Genomic DNA, 22,139 nt, shown 5'->3' on the forward strand with positions numbered 1-22,139 from the left:
ATGATGAGAATTTCATTGTGAATCGTGTTGTTTTCAAATCGTACCTCGTCCTCTCTCCTCGTTTCATCCTCTGCCGTCTGTCTGTGGCTGACGAGTGGAAGCTGTGAGAGGACGTCTTTCCTCCGTTGTGAACTGACCAGAAATATTCAGAACCATAATTAGCCGAGTGTCACTACCGACTCCGGCAGCGTAAACTTTGTCCCGTATGCAAGAAGTTTCATTTACAGGTTTTCATCATGTGTGAAACACAGACTTGTTTATTGAGGGATCAGACGTCAGCATCCTCCTGGGATGAAAACACTCATCTATAAATTCATGATTCTTTGTTCACACACAAACCTCGAGTCCTGAGCTGCTGCTGCTGCTTTACAGTGTTGATGCGATGCTGCCTGGGTTCGTTGTCTTCTTTGTGGCACCTGTAGGCATCTTAGACGACGTGAAGTTCTCGCGTGAACGCCTCCTCCGCAGCGAGACGTTGAGCCTCAGCACTTCACATGTTCATGTTCGGTGATTACGGAAAAATACTTGAAAGGAAGAAAGGTTTTGAGAAACGCAGTGAACACAGTGCGGCTGCAGTTAATGATTTCATCGCTGAATCTGCAACTAGAATCTCTGCACTGTGGTTTTATTGCTCTGAATATGTGGCATTCACAAAAAGATGAGGTCTCTGTGAAGGAATTCCCTTCACTCGGACCTGAGATCAAGTCAAGAGGCAGAAATCGTTTTGTGAGGTCACCATGACCTTTGACCTCCCAGATTGGAATCACTTCACCTGTTTCTAGGTGGACGTTCGTAGTAAGAAACTCCATTAAAACATTTGTGAGATGTTGTCGTGTCACAATAATGGGACAGAGAGACGGACGACCTGACGACATCCCTCTGGACACTGGCTCTCACTGGAGCTGAGACATTTCCTCGAGCCAAAGGCGAAATTTTCAAATGTTAGATTGAACCAAATCAAAATATCTGTCTCTTACAAAATCTGACAATTTAGAAACCAGCTCATTTCATTTATTTCATTTATTACTTGAAAATGTCAGAAACAACTATCGGTTCAAATGTTCTGATCGTTGCAGCCGTTGAACTGCACCTACGTGTCCTTCTGGAAACATTTTGACTTCTTAACTTCATCAGCTGGTAAAATATCAAAGTAAAAGGGAAATGAGAGTTTCTACATTTTCATCCCAAATTTCAAAACTTTCTTCAAACTTTCATTTTATTACTTTAAAATCCAGTGTCTTAAGTTATTCTTCCTACTTGTCACATGTTATTTTCCCCTTTGGGAACTTTTTAACTTTTTTTTTACCTTTAGAATAACTTCAGGGGGAATCACACGTTGAACGTATCCACGCTCACACTGTCAGCAGCGCGGCTGGTTTAGGAAATGAGCTGTTTAAAACGCCACGGTCGGTTTTCTCATGTGTCACTGTATCTGCTGCCATTACCATGAGCATCACTCTACAGTCCGCTCCTCCTCCTCCTCCTCCTCCTCGTCATGTCGCTGTTTGAAGAAGAAACACGTAACCGTTAAAGTTCTGCTGTCCTGAGTTGAGGCACATTCAGTCCTAGCGCAGCATCCTTTAGTCTTCAGTCCGTCAGTAGGAAAACAGATAGAGGATTAAAAAAAAAACACATACCTTGCTACAACGACTGTATCCGAATAAGAAAGTAAAATCAGATTAACATATCTTATAATCTGAGTAGGAACTCTTTGGAAACGATTTGTAACTTTCCAGAAATAAATGTTCATATTGGTCAACTTTCAGGTGGAGTTTTCTCAGTGTGTTTTATTCCCGTCTGTATTTTCTGCGTTTCTTCATGATTTCTTTATTGTGTTTTATTTGTTTCTGTACTTGATTCTGTCGTCAGCAAGTTATCAAGCAGTTATTTCTTCAAATTATAAAAACATATATGTAATTTTTTGATATAAATGTAATATTTTGGTATCTTTAAAAACTAAAATAACAGAGGTTCAAGGGTAAGTTGATCTAATAGACACTGAAAATAAAAACTCCAAACATAGATCTGATCATTTTTATTTGGATTAAACAAAAACTTTCCATCCACAATTCACCATGATTTAAAACAAACTGCAGGAACAGGAAAAAAAACCTGGAAAAAATCGACTCGGCTTCGTCCCAAACATTAAATTACAATCAGGCCACAAGAGGCTCTGCTCTTAAGGCTTAACATCACTTCAAGTAATTTTATAACAAATGAAAAACAAATGTACCCGTGACATTTAAATTAAAAAGGTTTTAGCCCAGCAGACCTCAACAGAGAGATTTAGTTTGAGGGTCTGCAGTAAGTGCCCTAACACAAAGTATGATGAGACTTTAATAAAAACAGGTTTTAATGTCATTAAGACGTTGATCTAAGTTTCTCTGACACAGTCGATGTGTTCTGCTCGGTGCATTTTACTGAAATGATCGTTTTAAGTGTTAAAGTTCACTCAGACTTCACTTATCTATATATTATATACATACTCTTTATCAGCCCCCATAACATGTTTGAGTTTTATTAGGATCCCTGAATGATTATTATTATTAAAGAAATATATTGAGTTCCTGGAGTCATGTCCCACCCCTCCTTCAAATCTCACAGTATAAATATTGAGTAGTTTTTGTGTAATCCTGCAAACGAACAAGGTGGAGGTCGAGTGGATCACTGCTTCACCCTGTTCTTGATGTTCCACTTCTGGCCGGAGCAGGTCTGCAGGATCAACTGTTGGCCAAAGTCCACCTTCCCCTCCATCACCTCCAGGCAGCGTCCAGAGGATCGATTTATGATCGACTCATCCTGGAGGAGCAGGAGGAAACAACCCTCAGGGTTTCACAGGTTTTACAGATAATTCAACTGTTGTGGTCGTTTATAAAAGTGGACATACACACAACACATGTTGTCTTTAAGACTCTTTAGCTCTCAAAGCTTCTCTGGTCGAGCTGAAGGGGGACTGAAGAATGATCCAACGCGTTTCCTTTCTTACCTGGGAGAAATCCCACGTCTTCTGCTTCACGTCGGTCACTTTGTCGCAGTCGAGGAGCTGAGGAGAGGAGTTGATGTTGTCGTCCACCAGACAGCGAGTTTCTTCCCCGATGCTGCCCAGAGTGCCCAGGAACAGCTGGCCTGCTGTGGTGTAGCGTCCGATCTGAGGACGAACAGAAGGCCGCTCTAGTTCCTGAAGTTTTTACACTTTAATCTGAGATGCAAGTAAATACAAGCGTGAAAGGACCCAGCTAATTAGAGTTGTTCTTCTCCAGACTTGAGTTCAGGTCTGGAGCAGAAGCCCCTGAAATTCTTCACATGCAGAGAACTTGAAGGAAAGTTGTATTGATCGTGTGTCGTCCATGTTGTACCTGAGGACCCCAGCCATGACACGGATGCAGGATGGGCCTCTCCTTATTGCCCTGGTCCAAGCACAGATGAGTCGCCTTCGAGTTACGAACCTGGAATCAAAAAAGCATCTTTAAAAATGTTTACTTTGTGCAAATGATCTTTGTTCTGAGTCTGAATATTTGCTCCAGAAATCAGAACGACTGCATTTAAATAAAGAGGGACGACATGACTGCACCCACAAGTGGAGCCAAAGTGTCTCAATCCCCCCCTGGTGGCTGGCTGCAGTAAAAGTCTCAAGCCCTGCCTTCCCCATGTTAATGGATGGACTAAAGATAGTTTGGCAAATTTTGGTTTGAATTAGTTATTTGATGTGGCAGAGACGTCATGATTGACAGCTGAGGCTGACTCGTGATTGGTCGAGTGTGATATCACGGCTCCCTCCCCCCACACCCGGGATGTGACATCTTTACGTACAGTCTGTGTCTCACCTGGTTTCAGAAAAAAGTCTGAGACATTTCTACACATTTGAAAGATTTTGTAGAATTTTACAAACGATTAGATGAACCAGCTTCTTCTTCTTCCTCCTCCCTGCCAGTTTTCTGACTCACCTCGCCGTAGAACAGCGTGGTGTTGTACCTCCTCAGCTCTGGGTAGACGTTGTCGAGGTACCACTCAAAGCTCTTGCACTGCAGACGCTTCCTCAGTGCGACCCTCTCCGAGATGTCTCCGATATCAATGCTGTTGTTCTGCACAAGCACAAGAGGCCACAGACGATTCCATCGACAGCACCAACGGTTTGTGTGCAATAAACAGAAGAAGAGCACGGTGGTAAATATATCTATGAGTTGTCTCCGTCTCTCACCTCCATGGGGATGTTCCAGGCCATGTAGACAGTGGACTTGTACTGGTCCATCCAGACCTCAGCCACGCGTAGAGCATTACGCCGTGTGGTGACGCCAATGTTGTTGGCGTAGGGTTTCTTCATCCGCGCAATGTGAGCCACCCTGGAGCAAGGCATGGCCTCCATGCTTCCCCCACACATCCACGCCTGTGGGGCACAAAGAATACAGAAACAGATACAGCTGCTGTAATGCAGGTTTGGCCACTAGGGGGCGGAAGAACATCAACACAAGTTGACATCAGTCCCACGTGGATTTCTCAGGAGGTTTGTTGGGATGTTTGCACAAGAACAAGAGGAAAGTGGGTGACACGCAAACCTTGATGCCCAGTTCGATGTTCTCTCCGCCATAGACGTGCATCCCCGGGTCGAACAGGCCAAGCTCACCAAAGAAACTGCTGTGAACCACGAAGGAGCAGCCGATCATGGCAGGAGTCCTGCAGCGATGGAAACACAACATGAGCACGTTTGGTGTGTAAATGGAAATCAGAGCCTGTTTGCAGTTGTCTGTGTGAATGTGGTTTTATGCAGAAGCTCAGTATGTGAATCTGTGATTGTGTTTTTGTAAATTCAGTTTGCAGCAGAAACACTGGAGGTTTTTTGTTCATGACTCTTGAAGAACTGTGGGTCTGCTGCAGGTCATTCATGGGAAACTCTGGACGATGTGTTGGATCAGCTTACTTGATGGGAGCAGACGTGTCCCCGGCCTTGAACCACTCTTTGGGCGGGCTCATGTACATGCACCACAGCTCCCAGTTGTAGCCGTGGGCCGAGTCCCCGTAGTATTCCAGCTCGAAGCTGTCATGCTTGATGTTGTCGATGGAGGGCAGGAGGATCCTCTTGTGGTTCTCTTTTATTCTGAGCAGAATCGGCTCGGCCCTGACAGAAGTAAGAACACCGGCCTTCTCTTAAAGAGACGTATATTTGGGTTTTTACAGTAAAAGCTTCACAGGCTCTAATGTTCAGAAAACACTTTGCTTCCTCACACTCCATCGCTGCACTTCTTCTCTCTTCATCTTAGAACGATTGATTATCACTGCCACACTCACCAATAAGGCGTGAACTCCACATGGGCATCAAAGAATCCCGTCACCTCGCCCGTGGCCACCTTCCAGCCCTCGTTTCTGGCCCGGATCAGACCCTCTCTCTTCTGGTTCCTGACGATCTTCACCAGGCCGGGGAAGCGCTTGTTCACATAATCCTCCAGAGGTCCCTTCAGCACCTCTGCAGTCCCAACCAATACGAGGACATGACACAACAGCAAAGTGGAAAGATGGTGACAAACATTTATTTACTCGTCTACTTTGACTTTTTTTGGTTTCGTCCTTGTCCCATCTGCTAACATGGAGGAGGCAGGATTTATGAACTGCAGCCAGGCTTCACATTTGGGAGCTGTCATGTCGTCCATCTTTATTCACAGTCTATGACAATAACCAATAAGAACCTCACCTATAATTTGACATTTGCATATTTAGTCATCTCCGCTGCACAAAATAACATCGTATAAAGTGTTATATGTTTTTTATTGAACCTTCATGTTCCCAAGCAAAACATCTAGGATTTCCTAAATATAACCAGCCGGAGGATTTGGGAAACACTGACCCTCATCGCTGTAGTCATCCACCAAGATGATTTCTTTGAGCAAGTGAGCCGGAGTGTGATTGACAGCCGTGTGGATGGAGCGCAGGATGACGGACAGAGCCTCGTTGACGAAGATGAAGATGAGGGAGATCTGGGGGAGGTCTCTCGGGTAGGTGATATTTTTGCATCTACAGAGAGAGACACACGCAGACACAATGTACGATCCGTTAAATGAAACCTGTCCAAGGCCTAAGTGACACATCAGCTGGTCCCGGCCTTATTGCTGTTGTCTAGCAACAGAGCTGCAGCTGGTTTATTAACACGTGTCACGTTAGCTATTCCCTTTCGTCACCGAAACGCAATGAATCCTGGGATATGTTGGGCCGAGAAGGAGCCACCCGCTGGAGCCTTTGTTTCCTGGGGAAGAAAGGAAGCACTTGAAGGAGGCTTTGATTGGGTCTCGTGCAGTTGGACCAGAACCATCAGTCAGCAATGGGTCTTCAAATGCAGCCCCTGAAGGATGCAGCCCCTGAGTTGAGACACTTCTTATGTGTCTGCTGCCGACAGGAGGCCTTTAAAACCTGCGTCTATGATGACATACCTCTAGGTGCATGAGAAAATCTGTTTTGTTTAGTTGTTGTTTATAGTTAGAAATTTCTGGTACTGGCATGTACTCACTTGCTGGGCCGGAAGTCTGGAGTGGTCCGATCCAGGGAGATTCTGTCGCTGAGGTAGGCGTTGTAGCCGTACTTATCCTTCAGGGACTTAGCATCACTCTCCTCCACTGGAGCCACAGAGGCAGCGAGGCCGCCTTTACCCAGACCCCCGAGGCCCTCGATCAGGCCCAGGGATTTGGACAGACCTGACGAAAGATCACATCAGGTTCCCTGAGGCTCTTACTCAGAGAATCACGTTCCAACGTAACCAAACATTTCCTGTGTGATGTCATCACTATAATAATAACAGATTTTCTTATTTGCATCGTTTTGCATAATAATCTATGGGGTGCCGTTTGTAAAGCAGCTCACGCTGAAAATAACAGCAACACTTTGTCACATTTAGCTTCAAACCATGTTTAAAAAACTGGTGTGAATTTTTGAGAGTCACTTTTTTGCACATTTACAACAATATTTGTCAATTTAGAGATATTTTAAATATTTAAATCCAAATGTTAAATGTTACACTTAAATGTTGAATCTAAATGTTAAATTTAAATCTAAATGTTTTGGGTGAAACTAAATATTTAACTAATATGCAAATTCAAATGCCGGTAACAGGAAGTACCTTCTCGAGCTTTTATTTTGGTACTTCCGGTTACTGGCATTTGAATTTGCTAAATATTTAGTTTCACCGGAAACATTTAGATTTAACATTTAGATTTAGATTTAACATTTAGATTTAGATTTAGATTTAGATTTAGATTTAGATTTAACATTCAACATTTAAGTGTAACATTTAACATTTGGATTTAAATATTTAAAATATCTCTAAGTTGACAAATATTGTTGTAAATGTGCAAAAAAGTGACTCTCAAAAATTCACACCAGTTTTTTAAACATGGTTTGAAGCTAAATGTGACAAAGTGTTGCTGTTATTTTCAGCGTGAGCTGCTTTACAAACGACACCCCGTAATAATCTACATGATATTTCTGAGAGATCTAATTGAAAGTTAGTGCCATGAATTCAGGATCGGAGGGAACAATAATTAAATAGTTTAAGATCAGTTTGAGCATCTTGAGTTCTGTCCCTCAAATGTTTTCAACATCTATCACACAGATTTCTCTTTATATGAAAAATATGCCTGTTTACATTTAAAAACGTTGCATCAGCAAACGAACCCACACGAGTGAACTTGAACGTGAAGCAGTTTGTGTGCATACGTGAGCTCATGACAAAGAAAAGACGGAAGCTGAGAAGCTTTCGACGAAAAAGACTGGATCACTGAAAACAACAAGGCTTTGCCCTCGACAATGAGTCACAGTACGAAAAACCTGTTCCAGCCTCAGAAACCATCTTTTCGTTTTTTCTTTCTGCCTCTGCTGTTTCCTCATATTAACATAAAGAGATTTAACATATTCTTTAAATATATTTTATTAGCTGGTGAAGTTTCTTCAAAGAACAGTGACGTTTTATTCTTTTGCATTATGACGTCAAACATGTTCAATAATCAATGTGACAGAGTAAGAGGCTAAGAATTGACATTGGACAATATTCACAGACTTCTCTTAGTTTCATGTCAATAGAAAGTCGAGGAAAATTGAATTTATTTTCATAGAGAAAATCCAGTCGACATGTTACACTGGACTTTACCGTTTAACTGCCTGTACACCATGTCCTCCAACGAGCGGAGCCTTTTGAGCAGAACATCCTGGTTGATGTCGGGAACCTGTGGTGGCTCGTGGCCGCTCTGTCTCCGTTCATTAGCCTGAACCTCCACACTGGCTTCTTGGATGCTGCCTGTTTGGCTTGTGGTCCAAAAGGTCATAAACCCAGCAAAAGCAAGCACGTTCAGTATCACTAAAATCCTCCATCTCCTGGACCTAACAGCCATGAATGCGTCTGGGAAGGGAGGGCCGCTGAATGCTGAATGAGAGATGTTGGCAAAGCTGCATACATCACCTGGGACCTTTGTAAATCCATCATAACTGACAGAACTGGAAAATCCAACCTGAGCAGCTTCACCAATGTACATGACCTGAAATTATCCAGATACCTGAGATAGTTACAACATCAGAGAGCTGCTTTTTCATCACCTCTAATATCTATTTACTACAGCGTCGCTCCAACTGCAACACAGAAATCATGTTTTTCTTATATTTTCTGGACCAGGCCAGAGTTTGATTAATATAATACATATAGGTTTTATTAATGTACCGCACTGATGACACGTTTAATTGGGTCTGATTTCACAAATCATCTCTGCACCAAAGACAAAGTCAGTCACTCAACCTTCATATGTCAATAATGCAGGACGCCAATGGGGTTAGTAAATTAAAATAAAGACGTTTTTCTACATGAAAAGTTTTAATCAGTTGACAACTTAATGTAAGAAGTTAAAAAATGTTCCAGCCTAAACTACAGCTGAGAGAGATGTTGGAGTGACATGTGTGCATCGGGAACAAACCCTATTTTTCTGTCGGACTCCGTTTGTGGCTTGGAAAAGTGTTTAAACCTTAAACACACAAAAACAGACGTTTTTCAGCTATTTTTTCTCCACTCGCTATAATTGGGCGAGAGACCTTGACTCCCATGCATTTGGTTTTCGGTATTTTTGTGATTTGCGAACAAACCTCTTGACGAATGTCATCGCACAGCGATCGAGAAAAATGCACACGGTTTGATGTACTTTGTGTGAATGTGCGTCAACCTTTGTGGGAGGAGTAGCAGAACAAAAATGTGCGGAAGCATAATAAGCCCGAGGAACAATAATAATGCCGATGCATTGCTTAGGGCTTTGCTAGTTGTGTGCCTCAGTTGCCAAGGCACCCATAATAAGTACACGCCCAAATGTTTGAATAGTTTGAATATTTGAATAAAGGTCAGTAACTGTCTTTGTTTTGTCTTAGTCACAACTGCTAATCGCATCTATTTTCTAACTGCAAATATATTTCTGTCCTACTTATTACAGGATGGTGAAGTGCAGGCTACCGATGAGGTGGTGAAGACTGTCATCACCAGAGGGGCCATAATGTCTGACACAAGTAGTGCGAAGACAGTGATCAAGGAAGCAACTGAATGTATCAAGAGCCTGTGCCCTGCAGATGGGGCTGATATATACACTTCAATGACTTCTGACAATGGCTGCTATGGGGCCTCTTATGAAGACTATCTCATTTGGGGAGGACGAACCAGCCAAGCAGCATCATTTTTTTACCCCCAAGTATTGTAGGGAGTGGCTGGGCATGTATATTTTGTGAACATCATTGTTAATGGTTAGAATAGTTAGAATGGTTAGAACAGTGCAACAGCTACACAAATAACTGATATCAAAAAATGTAGGATTTAAATAAAATAAAGAAGTTTGGGTAACTTAAATGCAACATCAACACATGATATTAAGTTGGTTCAACTTAATTAAGCTTTTAGAGCTCAAAACAAATCATGTTGGATGTACTTAAGTAATAGTATGACTATTAAAGACTTGTCGCATTTACTTAACAATGCCAGAGTTGACTACTTGAAAAGATCCATGCAAATTGTCACCTCAGTTTTTTTCAGTTGAACCAGTGAATTATTTTTTAGGGTGTGTCCACCTCCCTACATGTCTGTGACTCAGCCGCCAATCTCCCCCATCAATAGCAGTCAAATCAGTAAAATGCAGTAAAAAGCCAAATCTTTGCTGTTTGGTCACGTAACAATAAATTTAAAGTAAAAAATATGTGTGATGCATTTTCCATCTGAAGTTGTTTGCTTATTTCTTTAGTTTCATATTGAGATGGTTCAGTATTTTTAAACTTAAAGGAGCTTTAGCTTCTCTTTCTTATAAAATGAGGGGAATCTCTGTATTTGTATGGAGTAAACAGTGTCTTCATTTCTTTACATATAGTTTGTATATTTTAACAGTAGTATATACTCAACAGCAGTATTGTAATATTCTTCTTCGTGTATGTAAATGGAGAAAAATGAGCGACACCTCTCAATGTTATGTAACGTGATCACATCATCACCCTGATAAGTGACGTACATTTTGATTTACACATCTCTGACAAAACACACGTTTCTTAAACGTCAACTTCATGACAGAGCTGTTGTGTTGAACTGCAACACATTATGAAGGGGTACCTAATAAAGTGCTCACTTTCCCTCCATAAACACAGGATGTCACAAACGTCTGTCTGTGTTTGTCCTTGAGATTAATTATTAAATCAAAGTTGGGTCAACAAAGACAACGAGGAGCAGAAGGAAAGGTGTCATCACGTCTCACCGCTGCCTCTTCACTCTGAAAACATTGTTTTGAAATGATGTTGTCTCTGTTTCAGGCTCCAGGTTGAAGAGACTCGCATTTCCAGTTGGACTCATTTTACCCTCAGCAGGCTGCATCCTTGTTAAAGGTGTGTCTTCTTTGTGTTCGTGTGGGTAAACGTACATGTTTTATCTCCTGAAATGATTTTCTCCACCAGTGTTGCAATGGTTCATGATCGTTATTACAAATCATTCATCTTAATCACAGTTCGTGATAAGTCCTTTGCAAACTAAGACAAGTGGGTGTGACGCCTGCAGCGCCTGTAAGATGGAAACCGTGAGGACATCTGCCGCTTCAGCAGCTGCATTATCTGTTTGTCTCTCGCTGCAGGTCTGCAGGAGGTGCCCACAACATGTACAAGCACAATAATAAAGTATTTATTTCATACAGCAAACTTTATCAGTGGATATAGTAAATCCACTTTCTGGAAACTTCAATAAGGAAACCTGGGGAGGATCCTTCTAAACCCATTGGACCATTCAAAGTTGGAGGGAAAGAGGAAAAAGATCATTTCATTAAAAACATATTGACTCTTTGTTTAAGTGTCTTTCATTTTGATTTGACCTGTGGTTTCCGCTCCTGACCAGCAGGCGGCGGTGGTGAGCCTCCTACGCTGTTTTCTCGTCTGACAAGCGAAGAAGAAGAAGAAGAAGGAGAAGAAGAAGAAGAAGGAGAAGGAGAAGGAGAAGAAGAAGAAGAAGAAGAAGGAGAAGGAGAAGGAGAAGGAGGAGAAGAATCATGTCCTCTGTGAAACTGGTAACTTGTCTTCAGACACTTCGACCCTTTGCCTGATATTCACGTTATATTTATCCACGTGTCATTTAATGAAACAGACTCGCAGCGTCGCACGGTGACGTGACGCAGCGGTTAGCATGTAGCTAGCTGCTAGCTGGCCGGTGAAACACAGTCTGTGTGTGCGGGGGAGCTGCACGTGAGTTGTGTTTAATGTCTGACGAGAGCAGCGACTTGTGCGTGAAGACGCGTCACGCTGCTCTCCTCCATCCTCGTTGACCGGTATGTGTGTTGTGTGTCATCCGGCCGCCAGGTGGCGCTGTGCCCCGCAGCTCCGGGGCTGACGGGCCTGTTGAGCGGCTCCGTGCTCGCTGCCGCAGCCGAGGGGAAGAAGAAGAACTCACAGCCGCTGCTGAGCATCGACGAGGTGGGTGTGTGTGTGTGTGTGGGGGTTGGTGACATCTAGTGGTAAAGTGTGATGTTGCAGCTGCAGTAGGTTTAGATTCACAGCTCATCCTGAAGAAACTCACTGAGTTTACTTTGAATTTCATGGACTTTTTTAGGGGAAATGTAAATACTTATCGTGGGAATATATAAGAATGAAACTGGCTGTAATATCACCTTCAGTGTTTTTATATATATATATATATAAATATGTAGATGTTTGGACGTTCTGTGTTTGTGTGTACTTTTGGAACCTGTTTTTTTTTTTATTGGGTTCATGAAAGTAAGAAAAAGCTTGTAACAGTGTTTTTTCTTGCTGTGCTTGTTGACCCGTCAACTCATTTTAAATGGTTTGTTGACTTTTGTAACTTCCCAGAAATGAAAGAAAACAATTCTTCTTTGCTGCTCCCATATCGTTATAGTGCTGTCATGTCGTTGTTCTCTCGATGTCGGTTGTTTCAGCTGCCGTCTCTTTACACCGCACCTGAAGCTGCGCCTCTCTGCGCCGAGCCAGACGTCGGCCCGTTGGAGCAGAGCGTCGCATCACTGAGGCAATGGGCTGAGCCGTACACGAGCCAGTGTCAGGTATGTCTGATGGTTCTCACGCCAGAGAAATAAAAATAAAAAAATGAGCAGGATGAGCTGTAACTGTCACACGTGCAGTTTATTTTGTGAAGTGTTGAACTGTTGAGCAGCAGCATCAGGTTTAAACTGATGAACTTGATTTTGTTGTCTTTTCGCAGCAAACCAGTCAGGCTGCGATGGAGACGATTCAGGTGGGTGAACGCTAAAAGCCAAATCTTTGCTGTTTGGTCACGTAACAATAAGTTTAAAGCAAAAAATATGTGTGATGCATTTTCCATCTGAAGTTGTTTGCTTTTTTCTTTAGTGTCATATTGAGATGGTTCAGTATTTTTAAACTTAAAGGAGCTTTAGCTTCTCTTTCTTATAAAATGAGGGGAATCTCTGTATTTGTATGTAGTAAACAGTGTCTTCATTTCTTTACATATAGTTTGTATATTTTAACAGTAGTATATACTCAACAGCAGTATTGTAATATTCTTCCTCGTGTATGTAAATGGAGAAAAATGAGCGACACCTCTCAATGTTATGTAACGTGATCACATCATCACCCTGATAAGTGACGTACATTTTGATTTACACATCTCTGACAAAACACACGTTTCTTAAACGTCAACTTCATGACAGAGCTGTTGTGTTGAACTGCAACACATTATGAAGGGGTACCTAATAAAGTGCTCACTGTGAAAAGACACATGAGTCACTGTGGCGTTAGCTGCAGGGGCCAGTTCTATTGTTGTATTTATTCGGATTCTGTTGTGAACTATTTGCTGAAATATGGATGAAGGATTGTTCCTTTAAATTCTCTTCTATGTCTCTGCTCCACATCTGTCTTGTCTTTATGATTGAAGTCTAAAAAAATCAGTTTAAATGAACCAGAAGAGTCACTTTTAATCCCTCTGCTGATATTCCACCTTCTTAAAGTTCACAGTTTTACTGAACCAAAAAAAAATCTCAAATCTGAGGCTTGAACGATTCTCACATAAAAATATAGAAGCCAAAAAAAGTCAAGTAAAAATGTGTTTTATCGCACATGTTAGAGCTCAGCGTGTTTGAGATGAATGTAACCTGCTCTTCTGTCCGGCTCTATCTGCTCCTGCTGATGACCTTTAACCACAGCAAGTGTACAAGACTGTGGAGCCCTCCGTCAACTCGTCAATCACGACAGTCACAGGTGAGAAAATCACATTTCAGACACATTATCAGTCAGTGCAACATGTGGCTGATGTGAATCATCAATAATCAGTAATCATGAGATTCTAGAAAACAGAAACAATGCAGGATTAGATCACCGCATCGAAACCTGATCACCAAAACTGGTTTTAATCTCACATATAATAAAACATTTAATTTAAGCCCCTGTCTACTTTTGACTGTGGAGCTAAAGTTCCAGGATGTGGTATTTTCTTTTATCGCGTGTGCACGAGGTGAATAACTTGTTTGCGCACCACAAACTGGAGGAACGAGTGAGTGTCTGTGTTCCTGCTGATGACTCGGTACAAGAACAGCAAAAATTTCAATATGTGACATTCCAATGTATTCCAAAGACTTGAGGAGTTCTCTCTACACGACCGCGTGTGTCTGAAGTCAGGCCAATCTTTTTAATACTCTTATTTCCTTTTACATAACTGGGGCAAACATGTCCGACCCCTCAGATGGAAAAACTCTAGAAACTGTATTGTTCCCTGTGTAAGTGTCGAAAGACTTGAAGCTCAGGAGTTTGTTTCTTCAGTCAGTGCAGGATTGTATGTCCTGTCCTGGATTTAAGTACAATCGTTGGTACAGACTACTTCAGGTTGTGATCATGTGTCGTAAGTTTAGTTGTTGTTTTAAACTTGACGATGATATGTAGTTAAATGAAATTTGTGCCAATTAACATTTCTTTTCCCCTGGCTGCTGCCACCTCCTCCAGAGAATTCACTACTTCTTTATTCTATCTGTCAGACGTGTACCAGTTCCTCAGTGACCCCCCCCCTGACCTCTACCCCAGTGTGGCGCTGGTTGGGTTTTCTGGCTTCCTGGGACTTTACTTGGCCAAAGGTAACTTGCACTCACTGACCTACATTCTCCCACAGACGGTCAACGAGCACCCTCACAACAAGAGGGACAGAAAGACAATGTTTTGTCTCGCTGGTTCTGTTCATGCCCGTGGTCCTGCGTGTGTTGTGTTTATCTGTGTGAGAGAAACTGTTGTGTCACTGTTTCATTAAATCACCGATGTTTTAACATAATTAGAATTAACAGCAGCAATGACAAGAGTATTAATCAATAAATGTGGCAAAGATAGTAATACTGATAATACACAGGGCTGATAATAATACATTTACACTCACTAGATCTTTAGTAGAGTTTTTATTTGGATCTGCACCAAAGTTCACACACTCATAAACGTGCAATAAACACATGTGATTTATTTTCACTGAGATCCTACGTGTGTTTACATCTCCTGTGGCCCCACATCATGGGAACCGTAGTTTCAAAACCTAGATAAGCAGAAGATAAAGAGCAATAACAGGAGCTTTAAAGTCCATTAACCTTAATCTTTCAGAGAAGTAAACTTTAAATAACGATAAAATTTAACACGTTATCCTCAAGTTTCCCTCCATAAACACAGGATGTCACAAACGTCTGTCTGTGTTTGTCCTTGAGATTAATTATCAAATCAAAGTTGGGTCAACAAAGACAACGAGGAGCAGAAGGAAAGGTGTCATCACGTCTCACCGCTGCCTCTTCACTCTGAAAACATTGTTTTGAAATGATGTTGTCTCTGTTTCAGGCTCCAGGTTGAAGAGACTCGCATTTCCAGTTGGACTCATGGCTCTGAGTGCGTCCATGTTTTACCCTCAGCAGGCTGCATCCTTGTTAAAGGTGTGTCTTCTTTGTGTACATGTGTGTAAACGTACATGTCTTATGTGCTGAAATGATTTTCTCCACCAGTGTTGCAATGGTTCATGATCGTTATTACAAATCATTCATCTTAATCACGGGTTTCATCCCCCAGCCCCTGTGCTGCGACGCTACATGAGTTACGTTTACAAGCTGTGTGTGTGTGTGTTTGGCTAATGATGTGTCCTGTGTGTCGACCAGGGGAGTCGAGACTCTGCGTTGACGTGGGCTCAGCGGGGCAGAGTCAGGCTGGAGACTCTGTGGAAGGAACCTCCGTTTGGTAGAAACAATGTGAGTCTTCTTCAGTGTCTAGAGTTTTGTGATCATCTCCGTGAGTGTGTGTTAGTGGTTTGTTGTTGTTATGGCCTCTCTGATTTTTGTGTGTTTTTATTTTTTAAGAAGTCTGAGAAGAAAGAGCAAACAGAGAGCAACGACTCGAGCAGCTGAGACGACACGAAGACGCACGTCCGCATCCCGACAGACGTCCAGTAACGCACACGACCTTGTTTCTTTTAGGTTCATTCTTTGAATATTTTAATGTTCATCCACTCTGAGCTACAGATTCTAACTTGCAGCTTGTGTTGAGTGCGAGTGTGGCGGATGGTTCCCGTCCTGAACGCTGCCGCCTGTTCCACGAACAAACTCTTCACATATCTGATCACGTTCCACCCCTCCCCCCACCCCCCGTCCTGTAACCAGTCCCGGTTTCTTTTTCACTGACTCCAGCTCCTCGTGTTTTTACTGAAGTCCACGTTGTTTTCACAGTGTCGTCCTGATGGACCAGATATTTGGCAGTTTGAGCAGTAGAGACAATGATCGTTGTTCGCACCCATGAAGGGATCGTGACAACGATTGAAAAATACAAATAGAAGGAATTTTACAGTTTCCCCCGCAGCTGCAGAGTGTGTTTATGTTCTCACTCTGTTATTGGTCTCGTAAAGAAATGAAATGGAAGGTTTTGCATTATAGTGGAAAAACAAGCTGAGCTGAGCAGGGGAAGAAAAATAAATATAATGATATATTGTGAAGTGGTGCAGCTTCTGTCTCTGGCCACGTCACTCACTGTGTTTTATGAGGGAGAGAGTTTGTGCTCTGAGGAGGAGGAGGAGGAGGAGGAGAAGGAGGAGGAGGAGAAGGTGTCAGTGATTCGTTCACACTCGCGTTGTTCACTATTTATTTGCCCTGATGTTTTGCTGTTTGCTTCATGTTGCATTTCATATAGAATTTAATTCATAACAAAGTGGATGATGCTGTGATTATTGTCCACGAGGAATAAAACCCTGTATATCCTGTGTGAGGATTAAACACAGAATTTATCTGAGCCGACTTCTGTCTTCATGAATCATTTAACCTCAACACACACATTTATTTCCTCCGCCAAGATTTCGTTGTTTTGTTTTTTTGACTTGAAGCCCAGTGAGCAGATTAGCAGTTAACTTAAGATAAGATAAGAAGTGGAAGGATGAGATGTGGATGAGGGAACAACTCATTACATTATGTTGTGGTCACTTTCTTTTACTCTGAAGTGAATCCACCGCAGTGACCGTAGAGAAAATCCACCTGCTGGAGTCCAACGCCACTGAGACGCTGTGGGAGGAGCTAAGAGCGGCGTTTTTTTTTACTGTGTACTGAGCTGAAGCACATTATGTTTGTACTTTTGACTCATATTTAAAGACTAATACACACAAGGCAGGTATTTACGCAGGTTTGACCTGTCCCTCAACAAACCCTGGAGGATTTCATTTTGAGTCTGTGCTGCAGGAAAATGTGGATGATCAGAAAATGTTATTTAAATCTATTTAAATATATAGTTTTAAAGAATATATCAAACCCCAAGCGTTAGCACACATGTCCCCCTGTAGGAACATCTTTCTCTTGAAGCTCATGAACACAGTGGTGATCTTTGGTGGACACGAGACACGAGCTTTGGTGCAGAGGAGTCGACCGTCCTCTGCATCGGTTCCTCTTTAACCCACAGAAACTTTACATGACGACGCTTGATGTGAGCACACGTCCCTGACTGCAGCTGAAGTCCGTGCAGACAGATGAAGAAATGATCAAACCTCAGTGATTTATCTCAGAAGACAGAACAACTCAACCACAAATTAAACCCGTTCACAAAAGATCTAAATCGAATTCTTTAGTAAACGTTTTTCAATATGATGACTCTGGTTTTGTTGAAATGTTTTTCTGTTCTGTTGTTTACTCAAAATCTTTGTATTTCCTGTCACCTTGTGTCCAAAGACACATGTTTTTTTCCCCTGTGTGTTCAAAATGAAACTATCTCATGCACACAAGTTAAAAAAACCTCTCTGGACTAAAGTGGCTCCACAGCTCACCTCCAGTCTTTGAACTGGATTTAAACTTGATGCCTTCATCTGGAGGAACTGTTGGTTCCAAGTTTTTATCAGGTTCAAATAAGTTTTGAAAGCAGCAAGAGACATTGACGACTCATTAGAAAGTTTTTATGTCAAAGGGAAACTGGAATCCACCACGACCCATTTCACTACAACATGAAAGAGGAACTAAACAACATGAACTGTGTCAGCGGTTTTTGAGTCTCACCAGAATCACATGAGCATTTCGTTGAGTCTTGCAGTTTCCCCATAAGACAAAACTGCAGCCGCTGCCATCGTGTCGCGGCTGCAGGCGGAGTCCAGGCTCAGGATGGCAAAACCAATTCAAATGTTTTTCTTGTGCACTTTTGATTTTCAGCCCCTTTGAACGGATTTTAAAATAGTTTTGGAGCTGTTGAATGATGTGTCTAAGTAAGTGAGTAATTGTTTTATTTTGTCTATATTGTCCGTTAGATTAATAAAAAAAAAAGAGAATAGAATTGATAACAGGGTTTGTGATCACTCAAGCTGCTCTGGTTGTTCACAGGTGATGGAAAAACACTGTTGAGTGTTTCCAGACTCTTTCTCCTCCACTGCAGTGGAGTTTGAACCATTGTTACTGAACTGGTTTATGATGCAGAGGCAGAGTCCAGATAACAGCCCCAGTTCCATGAGGTCCCTCTGAGTTCAGGTCGTTAAAGTGAACACAGGACGAGTTTATTGTGTCGACACAGACGATGTGAATCCGTAAACTGATGCAGCTGCTGTAAAACAAATTAATCTGAATCCAGGTGGAGCGGAGTCGGACCCTTGTACAGAATCACGAGGCCATGACGTGGGATCGACTATAGTTTTATTGTAAATATAAGTCATCGAAAGTCTTCCCTCCACATCAAATGCATCAGCACTAACAAAGAATGAAAGGTTATAATGAACACAAACTATTCAGAGTAATATATTAGAAACGTGATTAAGCAACAGAGACGTGAACCAGAACACACAATCATGTTATAATGAAAAAGATTTCCCCTTTTTAAATGCTGAACTTTTTTGAAGCAACCCTCGTCTGAGTGGAGGGGACAGCAGAGGAGCTGGACACGCTCTCAGGTGTCCTCCTCGCCCTCCTCTGCTCCGCTCGGCCTCCGTCATTCCTCAGCCGGAGTGGCCATCTTGACGAGGCTGTCCTTATCAAACCTGAACAGCCTCCAGCCCTCCTCCTGGGAGAGGTCCTCCGCACCGCGCCGCTTGTAGAAATTGACGGACGACTCGTTGTTCTCCGCCACCACAAACATCATGCCGGAGCAGCGTGTCTTCATCGCCAGCTGCAGGAGGGACAGGAGTAAAAAAAAATAATTTTGAAACTTGTGAATATGATCAAGTGGCGACTTTTCTAATTTTCCTATTTCCTAATTTATTTTGCAGCAACAAGAGGAAACATACATCACTGAGGTGCCGCAGGATATCGGAGCCGATGCCCATCCCTGGAGAAAAAGCGAATGGGGGTTTTAAAGCAGGAAGTAGCTGAGATGTGTTTAAAATGTAGACGAGAACAGATGAGTTGTTTTTACCTCTGTACTCATCCATCACGTAGAACTCCTCCAGGTAGAGCTGTTTGCCAACCCAGGGGTCATAAGTAAAGTAGTACATGGCAAAACCCATCACCTTCAGATCTGATGGAGACAGGAAAGTTCAATTATGATGCAGCAGTTCAACATCTCGCTTTAAACCACATTTACACTGCAGCTGAGTGAGTTCTCTGTAGATGGCTGTTACATTTCTTCTGCATTCACGGAGGGGGGAGAAAGAGCTCAGAGATAATCCGTGCTTCACTTTAACCCTTTGTAATGAAACATGGATATTAGCTTGTTCTGTTATTAAGGACCAGCCTCTGTCTCACGTGCAGCTGCTTCTCTGCGTGAAGCTGAGAGACATTCTATGCATGTCTGAGAATGAAACGTATGAGGACAGTTATTTTGATATCTAGCACCAGGAAAATGTCCCACCCAGTGTCAGCTCAGAGGGATAACTTTGTTTGTTTGCTATGTGCTGTGAACTTCCTGTTTCGTACCATCACTACTGTTCTCCTCTTGGGTTTCAGCGATGATACAATGGTAAAACGGGGTGTCACCAAAACCATCCTCAAGGAGATCTGCAACAAAGCAAAACCCTTTTAACACAAGTGGAAAAACGTGTAATTAGTGCGTGGGAATAGACGGAGGTTAAAAAAGAAAAACTCACCTTTTTCCGTCAGCCTCACCTGGTGCTCCATCTCTTCGTATTTAGCAAGTTCCTGCAACAAGAGGAAAAACAAACGGGATTTATGTTTCCTGCTGAAATCACAATTAATGTCAGTTCATGGATCAATTGATCAACACAGACCAAATAAATACGGTTTCACATTTTATTCAGGTCGATATCGATGATTGAAAATGAAGCTGAAACTTTAAAATGTCCTGAAATAGTGTCAGTGAGGGGGGGGGGGGGGTTAGATCCGTTTAAAGGTTTAACACTAAACATGTGTCGTCTGTGCTGCTCGTGTTGACATGTGTGTAAGTGTTGACATGTGTGTAAGTGTTGACATGTGTGTAAGTGTGTCACAGCACAGGTTACACAACTCGATCCTCAGGTACCGATCCCCGGGACGGAAGTTGTCTGGGGGGGGGGGGGGGGGGGGGGGTGTGACCATATTTGGATGTCCGCGGTGAGCTTGTAAACAAAGGCCGAGGACACTGAGCCCTCGGTCGGAGGATGTCCGGGTGTTTGTCCCGCATCCTCCGGCTCTCCGTCCGGCTCTCTGCACCCACCGCCTCCTCGCCCTTTAATCGGTGTAATCCGTCGGCTCGAGGGGCTCGCGTGACTTAATTCGCCCGGAGTTCGCTGAAGCTAACCGAGCTAGCTGGGGGTTAATGCTAACTGGGCTAGCTGAAGCTAACCGAAGCAGCTCAGCTGGGCCCCGGCCGGAATTCAAACCGGGGGAACACTGACGTGCAGCCGCATTGAAAGCCTTATTCCCGGTGTGGCCCACTCACCTTCACCAGTCGTAATATATCAGACACGTCCCTTGGCTCGGCCTTTCGCAGCGTATACTCCATTTCCTCCTTTTACTCTTCCTGCCTTTCGTTAGAAGTCCTCTGTATGTGAAGTGAAAGATCAGGTGTTTCTTCATTCGCTTCTCAGTGGCTTTTCCCCCACAGTCAGCCTCGGGTCCGGACGCGCTCGTCGAATCAGGAACATCCAGTAAGAGTCGCCCTCAGCCGGGTCGCTGCCGTCCAAATATCCCCGTCTTTTGTTTACATCGCCCTTTTTATACCCGGCTCCAGCTGCACGCCGATTGGCTGGCCCGGGTCGGGGCTCAGGGTTTTGACCAATTACCGGCGCTCTCCGGGGGCGTCGGACCAATCAGCGTCGGAGGATCGCTGACGTGACGCGTCTGTTTTGATTCTGTCATAAGATCCTTGTTTTGACGGCGGAGGCAGAAGCTCAGGAGCGAGTTGGGTGATTTCAGTGGAACCAGCTATTCTGCATTCAACATGAGAAGTGTGCACAAGCACCGCAGTTTAAAGATAATAATGTCACCTGTGCATTTACAACATCGACTCACACCGAACAACTGTTTGTGTGAAGAACAGTCATAGAACTGTAGGTTCTGCAGACACTGGGGGTAGCCTCTGATACCTCAGTGTCAAAATGCTCGGTTGCAAGTTCTGCAGGGGAACGACAGACAGACAAACATACGAGGAGCAGCACGAGTGGAATTCACCAACTCTCTCGGACAGCAGGTTCAGTTTAGGTCAGGCTGTATCAGAGTTACGACTCTAGAACGCAGTGTTGGAAATCTGCACATCCCAAACCTACAGGGTTACACAACGATGCACCTCTGAAGAGTCAAGACACATAAACAAAACCACAGAGAAGATTGATCAGCGAGTTTTAGTTTGGGTCAAGGTCCAGCAAACACATGACAGTAAACAACAGATTCTTATGTTGACCCCAGCTGACCGGAGCATGCAAACCCCTTTCCTCTGCTCCAGTTTGTAATGCACATTATATCTTATACATCTGTCATCTCTAAATATAATGGAGACTCTTCCAGAGCCACATTAGACATGATATAACTGTTGTCCTGAACTACAGCACAACAACAACACTTAATACACTACAACCCTACAGGTGCAGGAGAGTAGAAACAAGCCAGCTGGCTGATTCACTCCTGCAGACACAAGTTTCCATGTTTAAGATTGTTAGAATAGTTTTGTTCTGTGAAGCTCATGGAATGTTTAGACACTTTCTGGTTTAATAACAGCACCATGATGAAGGGTGTGTTTACTGTCGTTCTCATCGCTGCTGGTCAGAGATGGAGCCGATTCACTACACGTGCGCT

The 22,139-nt window shown here is 43.0% G+C and overlaps 3 protein-coding genes across 4 annotated transcripts; 1 reads left to right on the plus strand and 2 right to left on the minus strand.

The window, feature by feature from the left end:
* Window positions 1-2,020: 2,020 nt before the first annotated feature.
* On the minus strand, window positions 2,021-8,413 carry LOC138405308 (polypeptide N-acetylgalactosaminyltransferase 17-like). Its single transcript, XM_069512990.1, has 11 exons — window positions 8,126-8,413; window positions 6,494-6,677; window positions 5,837-6,003; window positions 5,284-5,458; window positions 4,916-5,113; window positions 4,554-4,671; window positions 4,199-4,384; window positions 3,945-4,082; window positions 3,357-3,446; window positions 2,987-3,148; window positions 2,021-2,799 (listed from the first exon to the last, which is right to left on the minus strand). The coding sequence occupies exons 1-11, from the start codon at window positions 8,364-8,366 to the stop codon at window positions 2,665-2,667; spliced, it is 1,794 nt and encodes a 597-aa protein (XP_069369091.1). The 5' UTR covers window positions 8,367-8,413; the 3' UTR covers window positions 2,021-2,664.
* A 2,986-nt stretch (window positions 8,414-11,399) lies between these two features.
* Window positions 11,400-16,748, plus strand: apoob (apolipoprotein O, b). 2 transcript variants are annotated; one of them, XM_020107131.2, is made up of 9 exons: window positions 11,400-11,534; window positions 11,824-11,937; window positions 12,417-12,539; window positions 12,698-12,730; window positions 13,656-13,710; window positions 14,481-14,576; window positions 15,313-15,404; window positions 15,624-15,713; window positions 15,822-16,748. In XM_020107131.2, the coding sequence occupies exons 1-9, from the start codon at window positions 11,517-11,519 to the stop codon at window positions 15,867-15,869; spliced, it is 669 nt and encodes a 222-aa protein (XP_019962690.2). In that variant the 5' UTR covers window positions 11,400-11,516; the 3' UTR covers window positions 15,870-16,748. The 2 variants fall into 2 exon arrangements, with proteins under 2 accessions (XP_019962690.2, XP_019962692.2); XM_020107133.2 differs by having other exon boundaries at window positions 11,401-11,534; window positions 15,825-16,748.
* Window positions 16,749-18,594: 1,846 nt separating this feature from the next.
* LOC109642374 (diamine acetyltransferase 1-like) lies at window positions 18,595-21,091 on the minus strand. Its single transcript, XM_020107130.2, has 6 exons — window positions 20,788-21,091; window positions 19,997-20,048; window positions 19,827-19,907; window positions 19,327-19,428; window positions 19,199-19,239; window positions 18,595-19,080 (listed from the first exon to the last, which is right to left on the minus strand). The coding sequence occupies exons 1-6, from the start codon at window positions 20,848-20,850 to the stop codon at window positions 18,904-18,906; spliced, it is 516 nt and encodes a 171-aa protein (XP_019962689.1). The 5' UTR covers window positions 20,851-21,091; the 3' UTR covers window positions 18,595-18,903.
* Window positions 21,092-22,139: the final 1,048 nt, after the last annotated feature.

This window comes from Paralichthys olivaceus, chromosome 17, assembly GCF_024713975.1.
Source record: "Paralichthys olivaceus isolate ysfri-2021 chromosome 17, ASM2471397v2, whole genome shotgun sequence".
NCBI classification, from domain to species: Eukaryota; Metazoa; Chordata; class Actinopteri; order Pleuronectiformes; family Paralichthyidae; genus Paralichthys; species Paralichthys olivaceus.